At 38.8% G+C, this 21,692-nt stretch overlaps 1 protein-coding gene across 1 annotated transcript in view; it reads left to right on the forward strand.

Moving 5' to 3' along the window:
- The window catches only part of PLD5 (phospholipase D family member 5), a 156,904-nt gene that overhangs the window by 128,747 nt on the left and 6,465 nt on the right, over window positions 1-21,692 (forward strand). The window contains exons 5-7 of the mRNA XM_062489209.1: window positions 363-490; window positions 16,673-16,870; window positions 19,891-20,030. Of these exons, the coding sequence (XP_062345193.1) occupies window positions 363-490; window positions 16,673-16,870; window positions 19,891-20,030 (466 nt within the window). The remainder of the gene's footprint in view (window positions 1-362; window positions 491-16,672; window positions 16,871-19,890; window positions 20,031-21,692) is intronic.

Here is a 21,692-nt window from a genome sequence, read left to right on the forward strand (position 1 = left end):
GCTACAGAATAGAAATTTAGAGATGAACTATTTTTAGGAACATGCAGTGCTGGAAAAAAAATAGATTATTTGATTCTAAAGTGGAAGGAAATTAGGTAAACATTATAACACATGAGAATGTTCCCTATACCTGGGACATGCATTAAGTAAATATTTCTTCATATAACTGGAATGCATGTTAATTAAAGTCTTAAATATTGGGACAGTAACAATGTTTATCATTGCTTTTAAACCTTAATAGTATTATGCCCCTCACTAATTTTGGAAACTGAGCTGTGAAATGTGAAGTTATTTCTTATTTTAATAATGTAAATTATGTCATATAAGTAATGCCATTTATTATTTTATCCTTCAATCTCTAGGTGCTGAAGTGTTGTATATGAACATGTCAGCATATAATGAAGGTCGGCTTCAGTCATCGTTCTGGATTGTTGATAAACAGCACGTATACATTGGAAGTGCCAGCCTAGACTGGAGATCATTGGGACAGGTAATTTAATTGAAAAACTAATCCTATGCCCTTTGATTGTATAATGAGGAAAAAAGTAACATTTTGAGGACACTTGGATGGCTCTATTTGCGGATAGTTTACTGCCAAAAGTGCAGGCATCAAAAGGTATACTGCCACAGTTTTGATGACTCTTCTGTGTTGGCAAGAATGTACTCCTATAAATTTTGCTTCTTTTCATTATAACACGTGTATTCCATGGTTATGCTTAATTTTCAATATTTGATTGTTTTTGTTGATTTCTGTGATGGTATTGTATGTTCTAGTTTACTTATTAAAAAAAAATAAAAAGTGAGCAAACCCATAGGTAAACAAACCACTATGGAAATTCATAGGCATGACCTAGTGCCTCTGATCTGCCATTTAAAAGAGCTAACCCCAAATTTGCAAAGACTTCCAAATTGATAGCGGGTATTATACTGGAATGCCCACTACCTCTGGGGAGGGCCAGATTATGGGTAGAGAATGTCAGATAGCATAATGCTCTTGAAAGCTGCGTGTATTAAAGAGAATTCCACATTTTTATTCCTCATAAGCATGACAGTTGAAGCAACAACCAGTGCTAAGAACTCTGTGCAGTCTGTGACTATTTTGAGGAATTTGTCAGTAACACAGTTTATTTGCCTGTTTGTAGGTATGTGTGCCTTTTTTTATTTCTGCAGCAGTCTCAGGACTGTTAGTGGTTGTCATGTTTTAATTTTTGCTATATACCACTGACTGTGTGAGGCTTCTCTCAGCCACACTTACACAGTGAAACCTGTACTTTGAAATCTCAGTAACTGAAATGCTCAACAAAGAGGGAAAGGCAGCAGTCCTAGGTAGTTACTAGTTGCTATAAAAAAGCTTACTTTCTAAATATGAGCAGTATCTCAGAAACACAGGAATAATTTCGAACATAGGTTCCAATGATTTTGTAAAGAAGGTGTGTGTCTTGGTTGTGATGAACTTTTTTTAAGATTTGTTTTCAGTTAACAGACTGGAAGTCTGACTAAAAACAAATTAGCCAATTTAGTAAAGAAAGAGAACAAATGCATTTTTGCTCTTCCCATGATATTAATTTACTTTAAAGGTATGTTTACAAAGGAATCTGGAACAGGGGCAGAAAGAACAATGCTGTCAGTGAAAGTCTTGGAAAGACTCTTGGAAAGACGATGTCGTATTTTCAGTCATTACAGCTTGGGCTTTTGGATAATTCAGAAAATATTTTTATGTTATCTGTGCTTCATGAGCTAAACTTTTCTGTCATAACAAAATAGCTATTCATAGGATTTATTTAGCTTATAAATAGTTTATCATTGAAGCCTCTTCTATTTGGGGGTTTGAGTACCAGTGAAAATCATAAAGGTGGGGAAAAGAAGCACATTTAGCACACAGATTATTATATTATTTATATATTGCTTATGTATTAAGGCCTTCATCACAGATGATGCAATTCCATACAGGTTTGGTCTTCTCATGCTGAAGTAAATCTTAGATCTTGTAACATACCTGTGTTAAACTTTAATGCGAGTTACTTGTAGGTGATTCCTCGATGTTAATTTTATCACTCTTTTTTTTCATGCATTTGGACTTGTTTTAATCTTATTGTCATATAACAGTACACTTTTATATGTAGTTATATGATGAAGCTCTGAAGAATATTTGTATAATGCAAAAGGAGATCTCTCTGCATTACAGTAAAAGAGAATCTGCTTTCAGTGAGTTGAGAAATATATGCTGGGGTTTCAGAAGAGCCAAAGGAAATTAGATGCTTGGCTCCTGTTGATGTTAGATATGAGTATTCAATTCCCTTAGCCCAGAGTTGCAGGTTAATAAATCAGAGCAACTGTCAAAGAGATCTGATATGCTGTCCTAAAATAATAATCTGTCTTGAACTTTCCTTTTCACATATGAAGCAAAATAAGCACAGAACTCTGCCATTTTATTCTGAGTCCTTTCCTCAAGCAAAATGCTTTGTTCATGTGTGGGACCTAATCTTAAAACCCAAGCTGAGCCCTTGCTGGGGAAATATATCTCCCATGGGTGCTCATTACCAGAGTCCCACTATATCTGCAAATGAGGGATCAGCTCCCTCGCCCTCTCTTTCTCCCTCTCTCTTTCCCTCTCCTCTTTTGTTCCTTTGCCTGATACTAAAAAAAAAAAAACAAAAAACAAAAACAAGTCTGCTGGCATAATTTGTCTTTTAGGAAGCTAAATCTAAAGCTGAAACAATAATGTAACTTTTAACAGCTCCTTGGAAAAACATCATCAGGACTTAAGTGGTTTGGGTTTGCAATATTTGTGTGTATAAGCTGGATACTAGAAATCAATCACATATGAAGCTTATTTAGTTTTGTTGCCATTTTTTTTGACTTGCCTTTACTGACAAGAGGCAATATGAGTATTTTCTTAAAAGTAAATGTTCTTTATCAGGGAGAGATTTTCATATGCTGCAGATATTACTTAAGAATAGCCTTTAAAGTTGCGCATATCCTGTGCCTCTTTGATTTTCAGCTTTGAAATCATGAGCAAGGGTAAGGGCACATTATTACTTTTGAAGTAAAACTGTGTTTCAGTTAAATTGAAAGTTTGTCAAAACTGTTGTAATTCTGTCTAAAATCATCTATGCCAGCTATCTGCTTCAGTCTGAACTCAAACCCCACAGGGAAATGTTAAGTACTGCTTAGAGCTCCTGAAAACAGGATTTTACAAAAATTGGATGTTTTTAGTTTGTGGTGGAATATTTTGAATTTTTCTTTGCACAGGTCTAGATTTTGTGCATTTTTTCTATTGTTATCAATGTATTCAAATATTAACTAAATACATAACCCATTGAAAATTGAGGGTTATGGACAATCAGAGTTTTGCCACTTTCTTAAATATGGTAAACTCTGTAAGATTTTACAGGTGAAATCATCTAGCTTCTTGCTGGAAAATTTATATAGTGATAAACAACTAAAAAATTAGTCACTCAAACATGGCTAAAATTGTGTACTTATACTGATTAATTTTTTCCCATGGCTTGAACTAATAGCAATCAAGGTGGCCATGGTACTGTATTCTAGTTTGTAGTTCCTTGACCCAGTAGCTTATTTATTACTTAATAAAATAAATTGGTTATATAACAATTGTTATAATCCATAAGCTAACAAAATGTGTATTTCTTTTATCCCATGACTCCCTCCAATAGTTCTAGCAAAGCTTGAAAATGTATTTATCTCCTTAATTCTGTTAAGGAGCATGAGGTTTGTAATACTCATTTCTGGAGCTTTTTATACTAGCAACATTTTTGGAAAAGTTTCTTTCACACATGAATAATTGAATCCAGTGGGCAAACAACTGTAATGGATTAGTTGAACCACTTCAGAAAAATGCATTTATATGCAACAAATAATCAGCTCTTGGAAAATACTTCTACTGAAAATTCCTGAATCAAGTAAAATTAATCCAATTGTCTATTTATTTGGGGTAAAAAATTGTCCTCCAATAAAACCAATATGTAATAAGTACTGGATTTCTATATATCTCAAAATACATCATGACAATCTTATTTGTTTCCAGCTTGCCCAAAATCTTGCTATAGCAGAGCCACCTCTCAAAACTGATTGCTGAGACTAGATCTGCACATTTGCAATTTCTGTTGATGATCTTTGCAGAATTCACAGAGCAAAAGCAGGCTATAATCAGTCAGTAGTTTCTCTGAACTTTTATCTGAGTCTCTTGAAGTTATGTAATGGTGCATCTGGTGCTTTGGAGATAAGATATTTTGTCTGACAGTAGAATTCCATCTTTTCAGTCAAGCAAAAGTTGTATTGAGAGTTTCCATTTGATACCATGTTGTGCCAGTATGAATTACAGGTTTGTCCCTAATGTGAACTTTGTCAATTTTTGTCATCTTCTTCTAATAATTTGCTTAATTTTCTTACTATCCCAGAGGTTTTCAGTATCATATTGCTATTAATAAACTGAACACAGTCACAAGTGTCCTATAGCAGGAAACAAGGCTCTTTCAACTTCATTGTCCACTGAGGTTCAGTCAAGTTCAGATGGGTAAATACTAAGAAAGTACAGGCAACATAATACTGGTGTATTCTATCTACATTTGTATTTCTGTGTTAATAAATCTCTCTTACAAAAGACAGAGAGTATCTCTTTCTAAAATGTTTTGATGTACTGTTACCCATGTGATCCAATCCTTGAAAAAAACCTTCATGGGTTTTCTGTCTATGGGATCATCTCCTGAGCTAGCTAATACTTTAAAGAACAGAAAAGTGCAAACCAAGCATAGGTAAATGAAGCAATATGTTAAGAAAGCAGGTATAAGGAGATATTACAGAGCTATATTGACAATTACCTCTATAGTAATTTATTACTTAGACTATTTATTACTTTTTTCTATTTCCTGCTGCATAGAAATCTAGGTGTATTGTCAGAACTTTGCTATGTGCTATGATAGCTTGTCCAAAGGACAAGTTGAAAATACTTTTATTATTTTCACTAAGTGCCTTTGGCTAGGGTTTTTATCTTTGACCAAATCTAGAAAACTTTAGTGGCTGATACATATCTCAAAAATTGCAGCTTTTCTATTTTCTTTCCTCTTTTTTTTCCCCCAAAAGTCAGGGGACTGGGAGAAGATATGTTGCTCTTGTAAATGTGCAGATCTCACAGCATGCATTTATCATGGTGTAAAGTTTGCATTTTTGGAAATACAGTGTTTTGTTTGATTCTTTAACTCAGGCTGCTTTGTCTCATCAGTAAATTAGGACAGTCAGTGTTGCCCATTATGCTGACTCTGCTTGAAATTCATTACCTGTGCATCCAGTATTTACAAATAAATATCAGTGAAGCAAAAGGACTGTTTGTCTCTTGATGTGCACTGCTCACAGAGGGCTGGTTAAAGCTGGACAGGATAGTGGTGATGTGGCTGCTTCACTTGTGACTTGTGTGTGCATCATTGCTGCCTGGTATTGCCCTTGGCTCCTCCTTACTCCTGTGGGCTTCTGGTTTTGTGATTTAGTAACTGAAAACAGCATGGGATCTATATATTCACCTTGCAGTTGGAGCCCAAAAGTCCTCTCAGCTTGGCTAGTTTCTCTAGGTGCAGTGCTGATTTCCCAGCTCTGAGGAACTTGGAAGTGACTCCTCTGTCATATTTTCCCACTGTTGTTCTCCATTCTCACATGCAACAATGCATCTTTTGCATTAGGTGTCTGTATTTAGTGTAGGAGAGAGCAAAATAGATCAACAGCTTGCTGCATCTTTTTATTTGATTTCTGTTGACTGTATGCTCATCATTCTGTTTCTGACCTCTGAAATTACAGATTTTGTTTTCTTGATTTTTTCTTGATTTTTTAAGTTGCTCTGAAAGTTCTGTGAAAACTGTTTAAATAATCAATAATAAATTGTAATTCAGTAAGCAATAAACCTGCAGAGCAAAATGATGGAATATTCAGTTTGAACAGATTAACTGACTTCTTACCAAAGCAGAACAGCATATTCAGGTAGCTGGGTACCTGACTATTGCTGAGTGCCAGGCTTAATGTAAGTAGATTTAGATTGGCTATTAGGAGAAATTCTGTACTGTGAGGGTAATGAGGCACTGGAACAGGTTGGCCCAGAGAAATTGTGGACACTCCATCCCTGGAAATGTTCAAGGACAGGTTGGATGGGGCCATGAGCCAATCTGGTCTAGTGAATGGCATGCCTTCCTATAGCAGCGGAGTTGGAACTAGGTGATCTTTGTGGACGTCTTCAATCCAAACCATTCTATGATTCTATTTTCTTCTCTTCTTTTTTTTTAGTTGCTGTGGACAACTGTGAACAGGTTTGCTTGCTGTTGGGGTAATCAAGAATAGATTGTAAATCAATAAATAATAAGCCTGCAGAGCAAAGTTATGGTATATCCATTTTGAACTGATAAACTGACTTCCTTCCATAGCAGCATGGCATATTCAGGTAGTTGGATCTCCATAACCCAAAGGAAAATAGAGGGTTCCTTCTCTAGTAAAACTAACTTCATAATAATTTGCTTGCTTTTTAATACTTGCCATACCATCACTATGTCTTAATTAAGAGTCATAGATGTTACAAGGAAAATGTGATTGGTTCTGGTTTATTACTGGTCCCTCAGACACTTGACCAATAGAATCAGTTTACCAGCATTATCAGACTTGAGAATTTTGGTTGGATTCTAAAAATGTTTAGGGAACTGGAGGCATGCTGGAATTTGCTGCCAGAGCACAAACTCAACACCACTGCAACACAGGATAGAAAATCATCCATAAAAGTGCCTGCAAAAAAGTAGGCAGCTTTTAAGACTTCTGCTATCTTGTAGCAAATACTGTGGTGAAGGGACAGCACTGGTGAGGTGTGCTTGCAGGAGCCCTTGGCCTAGAGATAAGACTCAGTAGCCTAGAAGTTAAGCTGTTGACATTTATAAGAACTGTTTGGGAGAATCTCCCAGAAGCTGCGTCACAAATGGCTCATCTGGAAGTTGTCTTGCCTTTAAAAAAAAACAATAATAAAAGAAGACATTGGTCACAGAGATGAAAACTGTTTCTAGGCACATCTCTTTAAGACTGTTTGCAGTGATCTACCCAAGGGTAGTCTGAAATAACCAGTAAACTTACATGGGTATAAAAAAAACAGTAAATCCACCACTTTTCTAAAAATTTGATTTATGTTATGCTGAAAGAAAACTTGTTCATTAAAACCCAACTGAATCTCTGATGGGGGAGCTTATGCACCACAGTCTATTCTGTCTTCCACAAGAATTTGCTGGCAACTAATCTTGGTCAACGATGTTAACTAATGGAGGCAGATTCCTCTCAGAGGGATTTAGTTATTAACATACCCCTTCAGATCAATCTTGTTCAACTAAACAATTAAAATAACAAGATTAAAATAATCATGAAAGTGTATTCCCAATATGTGATTCCACCCACGCACACACACTTTGATATTGCACAGATGACAGCTCCCCTCTAGAAAAATGTCTTCATTCAGGACTGCCTCAGCTCCAAAAGGTTCCTAGATGGAGCCCAGTCACCTCCTCCTTGAAAGTTTGAATCCTTTCATGGAAAACTGGATTTGGTATTGTCCTGTGAAAAAGACACTCAGTAAATCAGGCTGAAATACTATGGCATAAATCTCCATGAGTTGGGTAAGGAAGGGCAATCATTTCAGTCATTTTATAAAAGACAAATGATTCTGCAGTTCAGAATAAAATCTCATCTTTCTATACCCATAAGTCATCAAGCAGAACAAAATAGATTCTGACAAAGCATTCCTTCCATATGAATGTGCAGCATTAATGTCATCACTAACCTTTTCAGATTTTGATACTGTCGTCATAAGCATCAAGGCCTGGTTTAGAAGTCAGCATGCAGTCACCTTTTTTAACTTTTCTAAGTAAACAGCAGTCATCAAAACAGTGAAGTCATTGACGTTTCCTTGGAACTGCTCAGTGGAAAAGTATTAATCCCTGCCTGAGGAAGGTATATTGTGCAGGCAGCGCCTGCCAACAGAATTGTGAAGTGTGTCTTCAGAGAACTGTAGAAGCCATAGAAATCGTGATACTGGACAGGCAGCTTTTTTAATCAGTATGGTGACTTACTAGGCATTTCTTTCAAATGTAGTGCTAGATCACCTCACAAGAAATACCTCACCTCGCCCTGTTTAGCCTGGAGAAGAGGCGATTGAGAAGGGATTTCATCAATGTCTGTAAGTATCTCAAGGGAGGATGTTGAGGATGGAGCCAGGTTCTGTGGAGTGCTGCCAAGCAATAGAACAAGAGGCAATGGCCAGAAACTGATGCACAGGAAGTTTCACCTGAGTACGAAGAAGAACTTTACTGTGTGGGTGTCTGTGCAGTGGAACAGACTGTCCACAGAGGTTGTGGAGTCTCCATCACTGGAGATACTCAAGAGCTGTCTGGGTGCCATCCTGTGCAATATGCTCTAGGATGACCCTGGTAGGAGGGAGGCTAGACTAAATGACCTCCAGTGGATTCTTGCAGACTTACATAGTCTGTGGCTCTGTGTTCCCAATTTTACTGTTAGAGTCAGGAGGCTGAAATATGATGTATTAATTTAACTACAAGTTTTCTTCCTAGAGGCCTATACCAGGATTGAATCTTTACAAGAGACATTGCTTCCATGTTGAAGCAGCCATAAACCTCACAAATATCTAAAATGGTTACTCAGGATAAAAGGACAGAGAGCACAATGGATTTCTACAATAGATTTTCATATTGACTAGCCATTGTTCTGGGGTTGCCTGTGTACCATTTGGCTAAATTGCCTTACATATCTAGACTACTTGGATTTCTAGCTTACCTCAAGGTCCTGTACACTGAATTTAATCAAGGCTCAGTCAAGAATTAATTACTGCCTTTGGCCCTCTGCTTACACCAGAAAAACAGATTTCTAATTCTGATCAGGTAGTCTGGCAAAGCTCAACAGTTATAGCAATAATTCATATGCAATTTCATTGCCCCTGTTTGTGTCCCCCGCATGCCTGCTACCAACCTCTATTCAGTTTGCAGAAGGAAAACCCACTGTGTGTGTCAGTAATGTTATAAATAATGCATCCAATTAGTCAACTACATGCTGTTGCGTTTCCCTGAAGGCCATGGATCTGAAGGCCCCAAAGAAACTGTGCTTTGAGAGAAATGTTTAGACATAAATATTGCCCTTACTCTGAGATCAGCCCTTTGCCCTCTCCTGTCTCTGTTGCACAGCAGATGTGTGAAGGCTGCCCTTTGCAGCCCTGCATAGGATGAGAACAAATGCTAAGGGCTCGTGCTGTGATTTTCAGCTGCATGAAGAGAATTTGAGATAAGGGCTGACAGGACAGGCTCTGGAGCAGGGAAGATAGAAAAAGGCTTCAGGGAGGTACACACATGTATGTGGTGAAGGGGAGTCCAGCCCTTTTCAGAAGCTAGCAGGGTCTTTCATTTCACCTGTTAGTTTTCTTATGGTTCTGCTGCAGAAGTGAATTTTTTAATGCCATGTGAATGACACCAAGACTGAAATGTGATGCAGCTTGCCAGCAGTGGGATGGGAGGCCAACAGAATGTGATCCTTTTCTTTCCAGCCTGTTCTTTTCTTTGACAAAAGGAACAAAACTATTTCGAAAGAGAAACAGAATCAAATTAGAATTCACATTAATTAGATTTCCTGCAGTAAAGCAAGAAATAAATCAAACATGATCCTGGTAAAATGTTTTCTTGCAGTTGCAAGCTTCCATTTCCCCTAAGGAAGACACTTGTGCTTGCTTTGAGGGGGTAATGAAACTATAAACTGAAAGTTCATTTGAAAATTATAAATTAGTCTGTGATTATGCCAAGTGATATAAATTATGCTGATAGATTATATGGCAATGAATTTTTAACTGATTCAGTTCTGCCTTCTGGCTTGCTCTGACAATTAGCCGTGTGTTAGATTTGGCTTTTAGTGAGCTTAAACAACAGCAGTGAAAAGCCCAAACTTGTATTCACAATTCTGTGGTAGAGCCTATGTAAACATCATCACAGAGTGGTCCATGGTTTAAACAAACTATATTTGATTTTTTTCTATGAACAAACTTATTTTTGCTGAGTTTTCATATCAATAGAACAGATGGCTGAAAAAGAAAAATCATGATGGTGCTTCTTTCAAATGTGATGAGGACACAGGGGATCTCTGTTTTTTTCTGCTTTGAAGATGCATTGCTACCTTTTCATCACAAAGTTTTTTTTAACCTCACCATTTTTTAACAAACCCCCCTTCTGCCTGGGTGCCTAACTTGCTTTGTGTCTCAGAAGCAGTACTTTTCAGCAGAAATGAAATGCTAAGCCTGTCTTTTTTTCTCAGCATGATTTTCTTAAGATCAGGGTGCTATGAAAAATAATGGCTGAAATGAAGTAGAAATTAGTAGAGCATCACTGTGCAGTTTTGGTTTCTTTGCCTATGGACTACTGAAAAAAGGGAATACAAAAAATTAGCAGCTCCTCGAAGATCTTCTCTGCCTTGTCATGGCAGATTTTTTTCCATTAGGTAATATTAGTAAAAATAACATACAAAGTTGTAACTTCTTGAGACTTTTATTCTGCATGAACTACAGCTCAAAATTTATCAAATTTACTTTCTAAAGGTGAGAATTAAAGACCAGTGGACTGCTGGTAGCTGACAATTCAAATTTATCAACTTCAGTGGTATAGTCAGTCCACTTACACCACTTCCTTTCCTTTGGTTAAAACATCATGGTTTTATAGTGACATTCAGTGCCAATGCTGGGTGCATTCCCTCTCAAATGCATCACCTTTTCTTGGTCACATGCTAAGATTTATTTCCACCACAGTGGCTTGAGTGAGTTTTCCATTTTCAGTGATGAGATTGAGTTCCTGGCTCAGATTGAAATTTCATTCTTTTGTCAAGTGGAAGGACTTTTTTTTTTAGTTCATTAGAAATTCCATCTGGCAATTACTTGCAAATTACTTAAAACCAACATGATAGAAAATTAACCTTTAGCCTTAGATGACAGAAGTTTAAAACCTACAAAACTGCAGGACACAGGCCAAGCATAAGAGAGATCCAAGTGCAAGACTCACGAAGTGATTAATTTGAGAGAGGTTGAGAGCTGAATGCAGGATTTTAAAAACACCATTGATTCAATAAAAGTGTCTATAGAAAACAGGAAAGTTGCACAATTAAACAATTAAACAGGTTAATCTTAAAATTTAATCTGTTTTAATTCCGTAAATAATATTCAAAAGCAATTTTTGCTTGTCAAAATAACAGGGAATTCAAGTAAGACCATTTATTGTGCCCTAGATGATTTCTGACATCCAAAATACTGTTAATTCAGATTTATTCACTTTCCAATAGTTTAAGCTAGACAGAGTTTTATTAACTTCCTGGGAAAACAGTGCTTTCCTATTTGTATTGTTTTCTGTTTAGTATTTCCCAATATCAGTGTAGCTCCCATTTTCTTAGCAACAGGAGAATGAAAAGTGGAACTTGGAGCAGAAGCAGGACTGTGCTGGATTTGGATTTCACTGAATTAATTTTGATTTTAACATAACAAAGTGTGAATACTGTACTGTATTACTAGCCAAGCATAGAAGGAGGATTTTTGTCTCAGGAATGTAAAGGTAGGTTGCAGTTTCTAGTGAAGTGTCAGCTGAGGCACATCCTTTTGCTGTTGTGGTGGACTGTAATACCTGCAGAGGTTTTGTGAGAGAGGGGCCAGGCAGTGCTACAGCCTTCTCAGCCTGTTCAGCATCAGGTTGCACATTTGGTTTGAATGAAAACGAGGGCAGCCTGAATGGGGTCATTACACTGAGTGCATTTGTGATTAGCACTACTCCTGTCAGCTTCTTCCAGAAAAGTATGTCACAGCAAACAACAGTCACAGCAAACAACTCTGCACAAAGAAACACTTTTACCTTTCTCAAATCTTTGACCCCTCTCTCTCTGTTGATGGTCACTCCCCATCAGAATGCCATTCTGCTCCTGCACTGCTGCCACAGGCCACCCCTCGGCTGTCACCTGTGCCTGGCACAGGGTGGGCACGCAGATCTGCTCAGCAGGTTTTGGCAAAGACAGATAAAGAATAGCTGCACAGAGGCAGCCTTCAGTGGTGCTATGTATGATTGGGAAATATTCACTCAGTATTAAAGGATACCACATAAAAACATAAGGGAGTTCTGAAGTAGGGATCAGGTAAGCCTGATAATGAAAAAGAAAGTATGTTTGGAGTGCCAGGTAACTGAATAATTGGAGCATATTTTATGAAAATATTAGTGTAACACTGTAAATATCTGTGGTTTGTCTTAAACTGATAATGAATACATTGCATACTACTTTTCTTTAGAAGCTATTGAAATCTCAGACTTTAGCAATTGATTTATCATTATGGAATGCTTTTTGTTACCCCATTAGTTTACCCCGTTGTGATTCTGGCTTTGCTCAGTCATTCATTTAGAAACTCGTCATTATAAAAAATCAGATGCTCAAATGCACCATTAAATACATTTTCAAACACAGGCAAATGACAGATGCATACAGTATCCTATATACCAAAAGTCTACTTTGTAAATTTTGTGTGCAATAGGCCACCTCTAGATAATCCAGAGTTTCTGTAGCACAGGCAATGGATCCATGGCATCTGCCAGTGGCCTTTTGGGCAAGCGGCAGCTCATGCTTGAGGAGAGCTGCCTGTTGTTTACAGGATCAGGTTCACATGTGAACAACTACTAAAAACTTTTTCTTTAAGCAAGGGGTTTTCTAAACCTTCCTGCTGCATTTGCCACAACTCAGATATTGCAAGCTGTGAACCAGATTGTGTCACTCTTATGTAGGTCAAATAGTACCTTGCCTACACAGTGGTGTTGTCTCTTCAGAGTGTAGCTCAAGGTAAATAAAAAATGAACTGTCTCGTCTGCACAGTACAGGGTAAGGACACATTGTACACCCTTTCTGGCCATGACCCAGATTTACCTGAAAAGTCCTGCTAACACTGTTTCTCAGTGTAGGAATCTTACAGTGCTCTGTGTCCACAGCCTGGATTGTTCAAGTTATTTTCCCATGTTTTTTCTTCTTTTTTCATAGTATGCCTGTAAATGTGCATGGAAAAAAAAAATAAGCAAAAATTCCTGTTTGTGAAATGCTGCTTTTTGTCCAATTTAGCAAGGAATTCCTCCTCTTGTCATAAAAATTACTATTTTTCTATCTAGGCCACATTCATTACCTTTCATAGCTTAACTGAGTTCTGTAGTTAGGGTATTGTTGTACAGTGGGAGGAAACTACATTTCTTAAGCCAATTATAATTATTCACTTATCTGGTGCTTTAAGAAAGCCCTTACTGGCAAAAAAAAAGTCAATCAGTAATTTGGTAATCTTTAACAGTTGCTCTACACAAATGTAAATGGCATGGGGAAAAACAAGGAAAACCAACTCCCATATTTTTCATTCTTTGATTAGATTATGCATGGTAGTTCTTACCAAAGAAGAGAAGAAACCTCCTCAAGAGAGGACACAAAATTCTCTATGCAGATAACCATTCCTTTCCCCAGGCCTTGGCAGATGTCCTGGAAATGTCACTCACAAGCAACTGTACCAACTTTACCAAACAAAAAGTTTTGTTCCATTTTGAGGTAATCAAATTTGTGACTCTGTATTTTCATTTTACATTTATCTTGCTTAGTTTCATTAAGGTTTAGATTTTTTGAGATCTTCTTCACTTTAATTTTTCAGTGACATTTTCATTACTGTATTAATTGCTCTTAAAATGCAGGATGAAGAAATACTTCCCTTGCCTTAAGAGCCTGCCCTGAAGGGTTTTACCTTAACAGGTACCTCAAATGATGCTTAGCTGAAGGTTTCCATGATGACAAGCCAGGGAGCAACACTCAGATTTTGACTCTTTCAATGTAGATGTTTTTTCCTGCTTCTCCTCTGAGACTACTTAAAAAAAAAATAAGTCTGTAATGACAGCAGCTCTCAAATGGAAGAGAAAGTCTTTTTCTTTATCTAGATGTCATACCACTTCATACTAAATCTGTCACTACCACATCCTTGCTGCCCCCTATGCCTCCAGGATTATAGGCTTCATGATTAATAGGAAGGAGAACAGTTTCTCCTTATCTCAGAGTATGGGAGTAGAGCTAGGCTTGGTGGAAGGTGCTTCTGAAGACTTTTTTGTCTCTAAATTTATTTGGGTTGTTACACGAGAAAGGAAAAAGTGGGGTTTTACTACCTGCACGTGTTGTTTGCATTTCAAGGGGATAGCTCACACCTAAGCTGAGAGGGTCACAAAGTGACAGGCTGACATCTAAACGGGTTTCTTACGAGAATTCGGTTTGCGCAGCAAGCATCAGACTTGCCGTCTGCCCTCTTCCTATAGCTTTTAATCTGCTGTTCGGGTTAAGTCAAATTTGAACTTAAGTTCATAGAAGCTTAATGAAAACAAGCAGCAGAGGATATCAGTGTTTTCCTAGCGAGGGGAAGGAGGAGCGCTGCCTCTATCGTGTATTAGGGAATCCCCATGGGGAAAAGCCCTTCCAAAAGCTTCAGAAACAAGAAAAGCTTTGAACAGTGCTTTGAGAAGCCCACTGCAAGACGCAACACCTCGGGGAGGCAGCGTTCATTACTGCGCTGTAAACACATCTCGGGATGGCTTCGTTGCCGCCCGTGGCTGGAGCTGTTCCCTCGGGCGGGCAGCGCCGCTGGAGCGGCTCCGGGGCAGGCTGCGCTCCCTGCGCTCCCGGTGCTGCCGTGCTCCGGGGGAGGCTGGCGCTAAGGCGTGCCTAATGCTGCCTTGGGCACTCCGGCTAGCTGGTGATCTGGGAAAGTGGCATTTAACAAAACGCATTAGTGCCCCTGGCTTCCTCCCCGTCTCTGCACGAGGAGCCACTTAGGCAGGAGGGCAATCCCTTAATTCACAGGGAGGGGACACGCTGCGGGCATTCCCGTTGCGAGGAGAGTTGCTCATGCAGATGCAATCCTGGCAGCTTCTGGTGTGCAGTGAGGACCCTTTCATCTCTACTTTTAATAGAAGGGATAAAGTGGAATAATAATAATGGGACTGATAAATGAAAGGAAAACTCTAACCTCATAATTATGTCACAATCAACTAATAGCCATGAAAAGCCGATTAAACCACATTATGCAGATACATATAACAGAGTACTATTAGCAAGTCCTCTGCAACAGCAGGCCTGGCAATTAAGAGAGCTGTATTGGCAGCACACAGTGAAAACAGTGATAATGTATAGTTAAAAATATTTGGAGACAAATAGTGCCCAGACTATGGGGACAGCCTAGAGCTGAATACAGGAGCATCCTCAAAGATACCAACACCCAGGGGAAAAATTAAAGATGTTATTGCAAATAGATCCTTCAGCTAGGATATTGGTCATATTTATATTTAGCATCAAAATTAATTTACTGGGTTATCCAGAAATGAAAGGCTGCAGTGCAGTATGTCTCTTTTTTTCCAACTCTCCACAAATTTCAGGATGTGCAGGCTAACAGATTCAAGAAGCTTGCAGAAATATTCTGATTTAGGTAGTATTAATATTAGGTCTTGTTCCTGTGGTTGCTGCTATTTGGCAAATATTTAGGAAGGAGATAGTTCAGTGTTGTATATTCTTAGGTGTGTGGTATTTCCAGGTTGGGGACATGAAGAATGTGTCACCATTGAATTTCCTTCTCACTGCGAGTATTGGTGCTTGTTGTTTCTGCTTACCCACCACAGAAGGAGTCAAGGTTCAGTTCTATCCTTTGCTTCCCCTCTGTCCACTCCTGCAGAGTGGTTCTCATCTGCAGTCAGGGAGAACTGCACTGGAACAAGCTCTGAGCTATTGTCAGTGCGGGGTTCAGACTTCCCACAGGCTTTGCAGAAAGATATGCTTTTACCAGAAACTAGTCTGTGTGACTGTGGAGATCTCATCAAAGGGAATAACATCAGTGGGAATATTTTGGAGTGAAAGGGTAAGCATGCAGGAGAGTTAATATTACTCTTACTTTTTCATCATGCCAGGCAGACTTCGCAGGCATGCTTCCGAGAGAGTTTGCCTGCAGAAAACCAGCATGGATCCTTTAAATATTTATCCTACATGTGGTTTTCCAACAGATACGTGCAGATGTTCTTCTTGCTTTGCTTTAGAAGATGGCTGGACTATTGTTAAATACAGGTAATGAGAGGTCAATAGCATCCAGGCCCACACCAGTCCTTTCTTCAGCTGTTCTAAAGCAAAGGAAGGGAAGAGAGTGAGCATGTGGTTACACTTTGATCACAAAAGCCAGACAATACATTCAGCATGAAAATGTCAACAACTTGGGTACTAGGGGTGTACAATTAATGAAATCTCTGCCAATACAAGATTTATGATGATCAGGAGACATGGTTTTGCCTAAAAGAGTAGTGGGACTGTGCCTGTTGAAGGCTAAAGTATTTAATTATACTCTGCTGTCTGTATTTACTTGGACTATTTTTCCTCATAATTTATATGTGAGAACGTTGATGCTTACAGAGTACTTTCTGTGACAGAAAATTATCATTATCTCCCTTTTAACATGTGAAGAAACTGACACCCAGAAAACTGGGGTACCCAAGATAAGTTTTTTGTGTTCTTGCTGCATACTTCCACAGATCCATCAGCAAAAATATAACTAATGATCCAACTTCTAATTTCACAGATGAAGGAACTTGGTGTCATCGTCTATAACTGTAGCTGCCTGGTCCTGGATTTACAAAGGATATTTGCCCTGTATAGCTCATTAAGGTACAAGAATAAAATACCTCCGAGTTGGTCTAAGAGACTCTATGGAGTGTACGATACTCAAAATAAATTGACACTGCAGCTGAACGAGACAAAATCAGAGGCTTTTGTGTCGGTAAGTTCTGAAATGAGTTCCAGAGTGGGGAGGGGAAAGGGAAGAAACCCACAAGATCTTTGGAAGAGCTGGACATTTGAAAAATCACAGTATTTTTTTTTTTTAATTCTGGTTTCTATGACATGCAGTTTGCCAGGACTGAAGATGCTGCAGGATTTCATCTGAGCATTATTCAATTTTCCCTTTCTTTGTAATGTTCAGCATTTTTCCACTCATGTTCAAAAAACAATACAGAGACCCTTCAAATTAAATTCTTTTCTTTACACTAATAGGTAGAACATGAATGACTTGGAAGCAAATGAACCTTTAATCAGACATAGAAAATTATACAGAATAAGCTTGGTATCAGAGCTTGCATTTTCATCAATGTAATTTATAAGGATTCACCCTATTACAAAGCATTTGTACTTCTGCTCAAGATCATCTACTTCAGCTTTATTTTTAAATGACATTTTTAAATTTCTGAAATTCAGGCACTGATCCCCATGGAAGCACTGTCTGTGCATGTATTTTTAATGGAAATAAACTGAGTCCTCCATCTCATCAGTGATGTAGCAAAACTGGAAAGAAGTACCCAGTGAGATAGAGATTATGGAAGATATGGAGTGTCATTCATTTTGGGGGTAATTACATGAATGTAAACCACCCCTTCAAAAACAAGACTAGAAATAAAGTTGCCGAGAGTAATTTTCCATTCTCTATAAAGCAAGGGCAAAACCGCCATTGCTATATAGCCGTGGTGTGTCTAAAACAACACAACACACATAGCCCACTATTAAGTTGTACAGCCACAGACAGTGCAGATGGGTGGTCATACAGGGTAGGGTTCTCCTTCACCCACTGGGCACCAGGCAATGTTCTGCTGTCCAGGACTTTGAATACTCCTACAATCAGTGGACAGACAGAGAACTATTTTGGAGTGAAAATGTGGAAGTGCCTAAGAGAGCCAGAATTAATAGTGGCTTGAAGAAATGGACACTTCCATTGATTCTGGAGAATCTTAAGGACTAGCTTAAATGAGAGACAGACTTTTGGAGAGTTTGCTAATGCCCTGTGAAATGAAATCCTAGTCCTTCCTAAGAAATCTGTAAGGAATGGAGAAATCCTGCTCAAAGTCGATACTGGAGGGGAACACAATAGAAAGCTGGCTAAGGCTCAGTTTAAGGAATCTGGGATCCTAGACAAAGGCAGATGGAGAGAGACTCTGCCTTTTTTTTCATTTTGCAGAGTGCTCTCTTCCTCTCTGTGATTTTTTTTCCCCTTTCCTGTGGGCAAGGAAGCCTCTTCTCTTGGTATTTAACTTCAGAAAACAAAAGGAAGGACTCAGTGGTACTCAGAAGCTCAGATCACTGAAGTCCAACTACAAGAGCTACCTGAATTCATATCCACAGCCACTTGGGCTGGTTCTTCCTTCTTAAAAACAGGCTCTTCCATAACTTTCTCGCACTAGAAAATTCTCAGTGTTTGCCAGCATGACTGTCTGGAGTGCAGTCCTGGAATTGCTTGGAACTGACTTGGTGGACCGAGTGTTAATGCTGCTGTGTGTTCCAGTCCATGGCTGCGGGGCAGGGATCAGCTGTGCCACAGAGTAACAAGTAGAATGCCTGAGCACAGTGCTACAGTGAGAGATTTTACTGAGATTTTTCTTCTAATTATCTTCAGAAGGTCTTTCACTTCCTTATATTTATATTGAATGCATCCAAAAAAGACAAGTGCATGAGAATTTCTTTATTCAGCTGTTCTGTACCTTAAAAGTTCAAGAGAATAATAGAAGCGTTCAGAATAACATCTTGGTGCAATAAACTAAAAAAAGTTCCAGATAATTGAAATAAATTATTTTTAATTATTTAACTGTATTTACATCACTTTACCTTTTTTCTTGAGTTGAAATTATTTTTTTAAACATATTTCAATGTTTATGCTATGTAAAACAAGCATAATACGTAGTCATTGAATTTTTTGGTTATACTTGGGAATCATGGTTTAGTGTTGCTTAGCAACAAACTCATCTTCCAGACTGCTGATAAAGTGTAAGAGGTTTTGGTTTTTTAGTGTTCAGGAATGGATCTGGAACATTGGTCTTGAAATCTTGCTATGGTTAATTGTCTGGTATTTTCTGTACTTAGTTGTAGAAAATCCTTAAGAACGCCAGTCAGTAATAAGAAACCACTGTGACAGGCAGTGTTTTTAAATTAAGGAAGACTAATAAAACCCCTGAGATCTGTCCCTAAAAGAAAGATACCCATCTGGATTTCAGCTGGAACCCAAGCAAGTAAGGAAGGTGAGAAGGTGATACAGTGGCAGGACAACACCGGTTCCAGCTGGGTTAAAGTGCCTTGGACAGCCTCTGTCCCAGGGATGAAGTTGTTGCTTGCAAGGCACTTGAAAGGGGGGTTCACTTTTCTCTCCCTGCTTGTGCAGCAGAGTAGAAAGTCCTGGGCACATCTGCCACAGACGAGCAATTTCCACTGGCTTCACCTTGCCTTTGACAGCCCCGATAGAAGGCAGAAAAGCTGCAGTCTGGGCTTGCCAGTTACCAGCTCTGTAACTGGGTAATTTACACGTGAAGCTTTGATTTAAAGATTAGTTTCTTACAAAACTGCAGCATCTCCCTGCAACTGACATAAAACACTTAATTCCTGCTCACAAGTGAAAGATCAGGCTCATGTGACAACAACATATGAACACTTCATCCAATAGAAACCAGTCCTGGGGCTCTTTGGAACAAAATTCTCTGAAATGTAACTTAAATTACAACTTCTGTGATGACAGCAGATGTTTTGAAGTCTGTGTCTTCTGCATTTTACCCACAGTTAACATCTAAATAACGAGGCTTTTGGGGGCTAAGTAAACAAGTAGCTTGCATTTGTAGATTTGAGTATTCTAGCAGGATGGCTGAATGTATTAGTTAATAATCTCTGCTAAAATAATGGATACTACTTGTCATCTCAGGAAGACTGAGGGGGAGAAAAATTAAATCAATTATTTTTAATGCCATATTTGAACCTTTTCTTTCACAGAACTCACCTAAACTCTTCTGCCCCAAGGACAGAGTCCTGGATATTGAAGCTATCTATAGTGTTATTGATGATGCCAAACAGTTTGTGTACATTGCTGTCATGGACTACTTGCCCATTGTCATCGACACCAATGCTAAACGGTGAGTGTCCAGGTCCAGGCCCAGCTGGTAAACATAATGCCAGTAGGATCTGGTGGAGAAAATGAACCCACAGGAGATTAGTTACTACTGTGCATCAATTTCTTGGGGCCCAATTCTGCTCTTATTAAAATCAGTGAGAGTCCTGCCATTGACTTAAATGGGAGCAGAATTGGGACCTAAGAGGACATTTCCAGTACTGGGTCCTAAGCTTTGGATCTGCCTGTTGAACGAGATCAGAAATTGTCTAGTATGACCATCTGCATGTGATTGGAACCCAGGAATATAACAGTCTGCTTATACATGAAGCCTATTTATTCCAGTATTATATTGAGTATTCTGAGACCACAACTAATGGCATATTATGAGTATCATGCAGATATTCTGCATGACAGAGTGTGTCTGTGTGTGTATTAAGAGAAAAATAATGTGTTGTGACAAGTATACAGTGTGGGAAATGTCATTATCTTACTGGCTTACACATATAAAAAAAAATTCCCAATTCAGAATAGATTATATTTGAATGATATTACAGTTTGGTTAAGTGAGACATGCTAAAACCAAACTAAACCACATAATTTTCGAATAGCCAGTTTGTATGGGCCATTAAAAAGCACTCATGGGCCCAGCATTGGAGCCAGAGTGCATCAAAACCATCCAGCTCAGGAGGCAAGTATCCACTGGTCCTTCCTACTCTTGATAATGCTCACAATGAATTTAGAATCTAGCAAAGCCTGCTATTCCATCTATGCATTTTATTTGAACACAGTTAAGCTAAATTAAGCTTGTGGTTATACACTCTTTTCTATTTAGACCTGTTCTGCTCAAATTTTTCAAAAAATAATAATCATATGACTGATACCAAGCATAAACTGTTTTAACTCTATGAGAGAGTTTTTCCAATGAACTCATTATGTACAGCCTCCAACACGGGGAAAGAATCATGGCCAGTGCTGTAGGAACCTCAATTTCACCATTTGTATCCCTCTTACTTCTCCTTTGTGTTGGAAAGCATCTTAGTATGTAGAACCACTACAGTGTTCCAGTTTGTGTTATCTCCTATACTCCTCCTTACTTTATTCTCATGGTGGAAGAATTCAGAAATTTACTGCATTAGGGAGATCCAGGGAAGCCACCTGTGTGAATTCTCCAACGTTTTTCCTTTGTCATGGCTCTGTGTTTGAGGCACTGCCTCAGCTTCTTTACCTTGCCAGCTCCCAGTTCGTGCTTTTAAGTTATTTTCTGGCATGGTAGAGCTCAGATTTCATTAGCCCAGATGTTTTGATGCTGCTGGAATGTAGAAAATGTGCATTTTTCTTTGTTTCATTCTCCCTGCCCTGACCTGCTCCCACCAAATGTCAGGAATAAAAAGCTAACTGTCAGTTGTGAGAAGAGCAACAAGGAAGCCACCATCCCATTCCTGGCAGAATTTCTGCAATCCTCATCAGGACAAAACAGCATCCTCCTTCATCCCCATCTCATCTGCTGCTCCTGAAGGATGCAGGCACCCTGCACAGCAGCTCCGTTTCCCCAGGAAGAAATTACAGAAGGCATTCCAGTGCCCAGCTCGCACGGTCCCAATGCATAGGGGTTGAACAAGGGATGTCAGCCAGGGAGGGGGAGATCCGCTGTTCCCATCCCCTGACCTGGACCACCAGGGAAAAT

Source organism: Cinclus cinclus, chromosome 3 (assembly GCF_963662255.1).
Source record: "Cinclus cinclus chromosome 3, bCinCin1.1, whole genome shotgun sequence".
Taxonomy (NCBI): domain Eukaryota; kingdom Metazoa; phylum Chordata; class Aves; order Passeriformes; family Cinclidae; genus Cinclus; species Cinclus cinclus.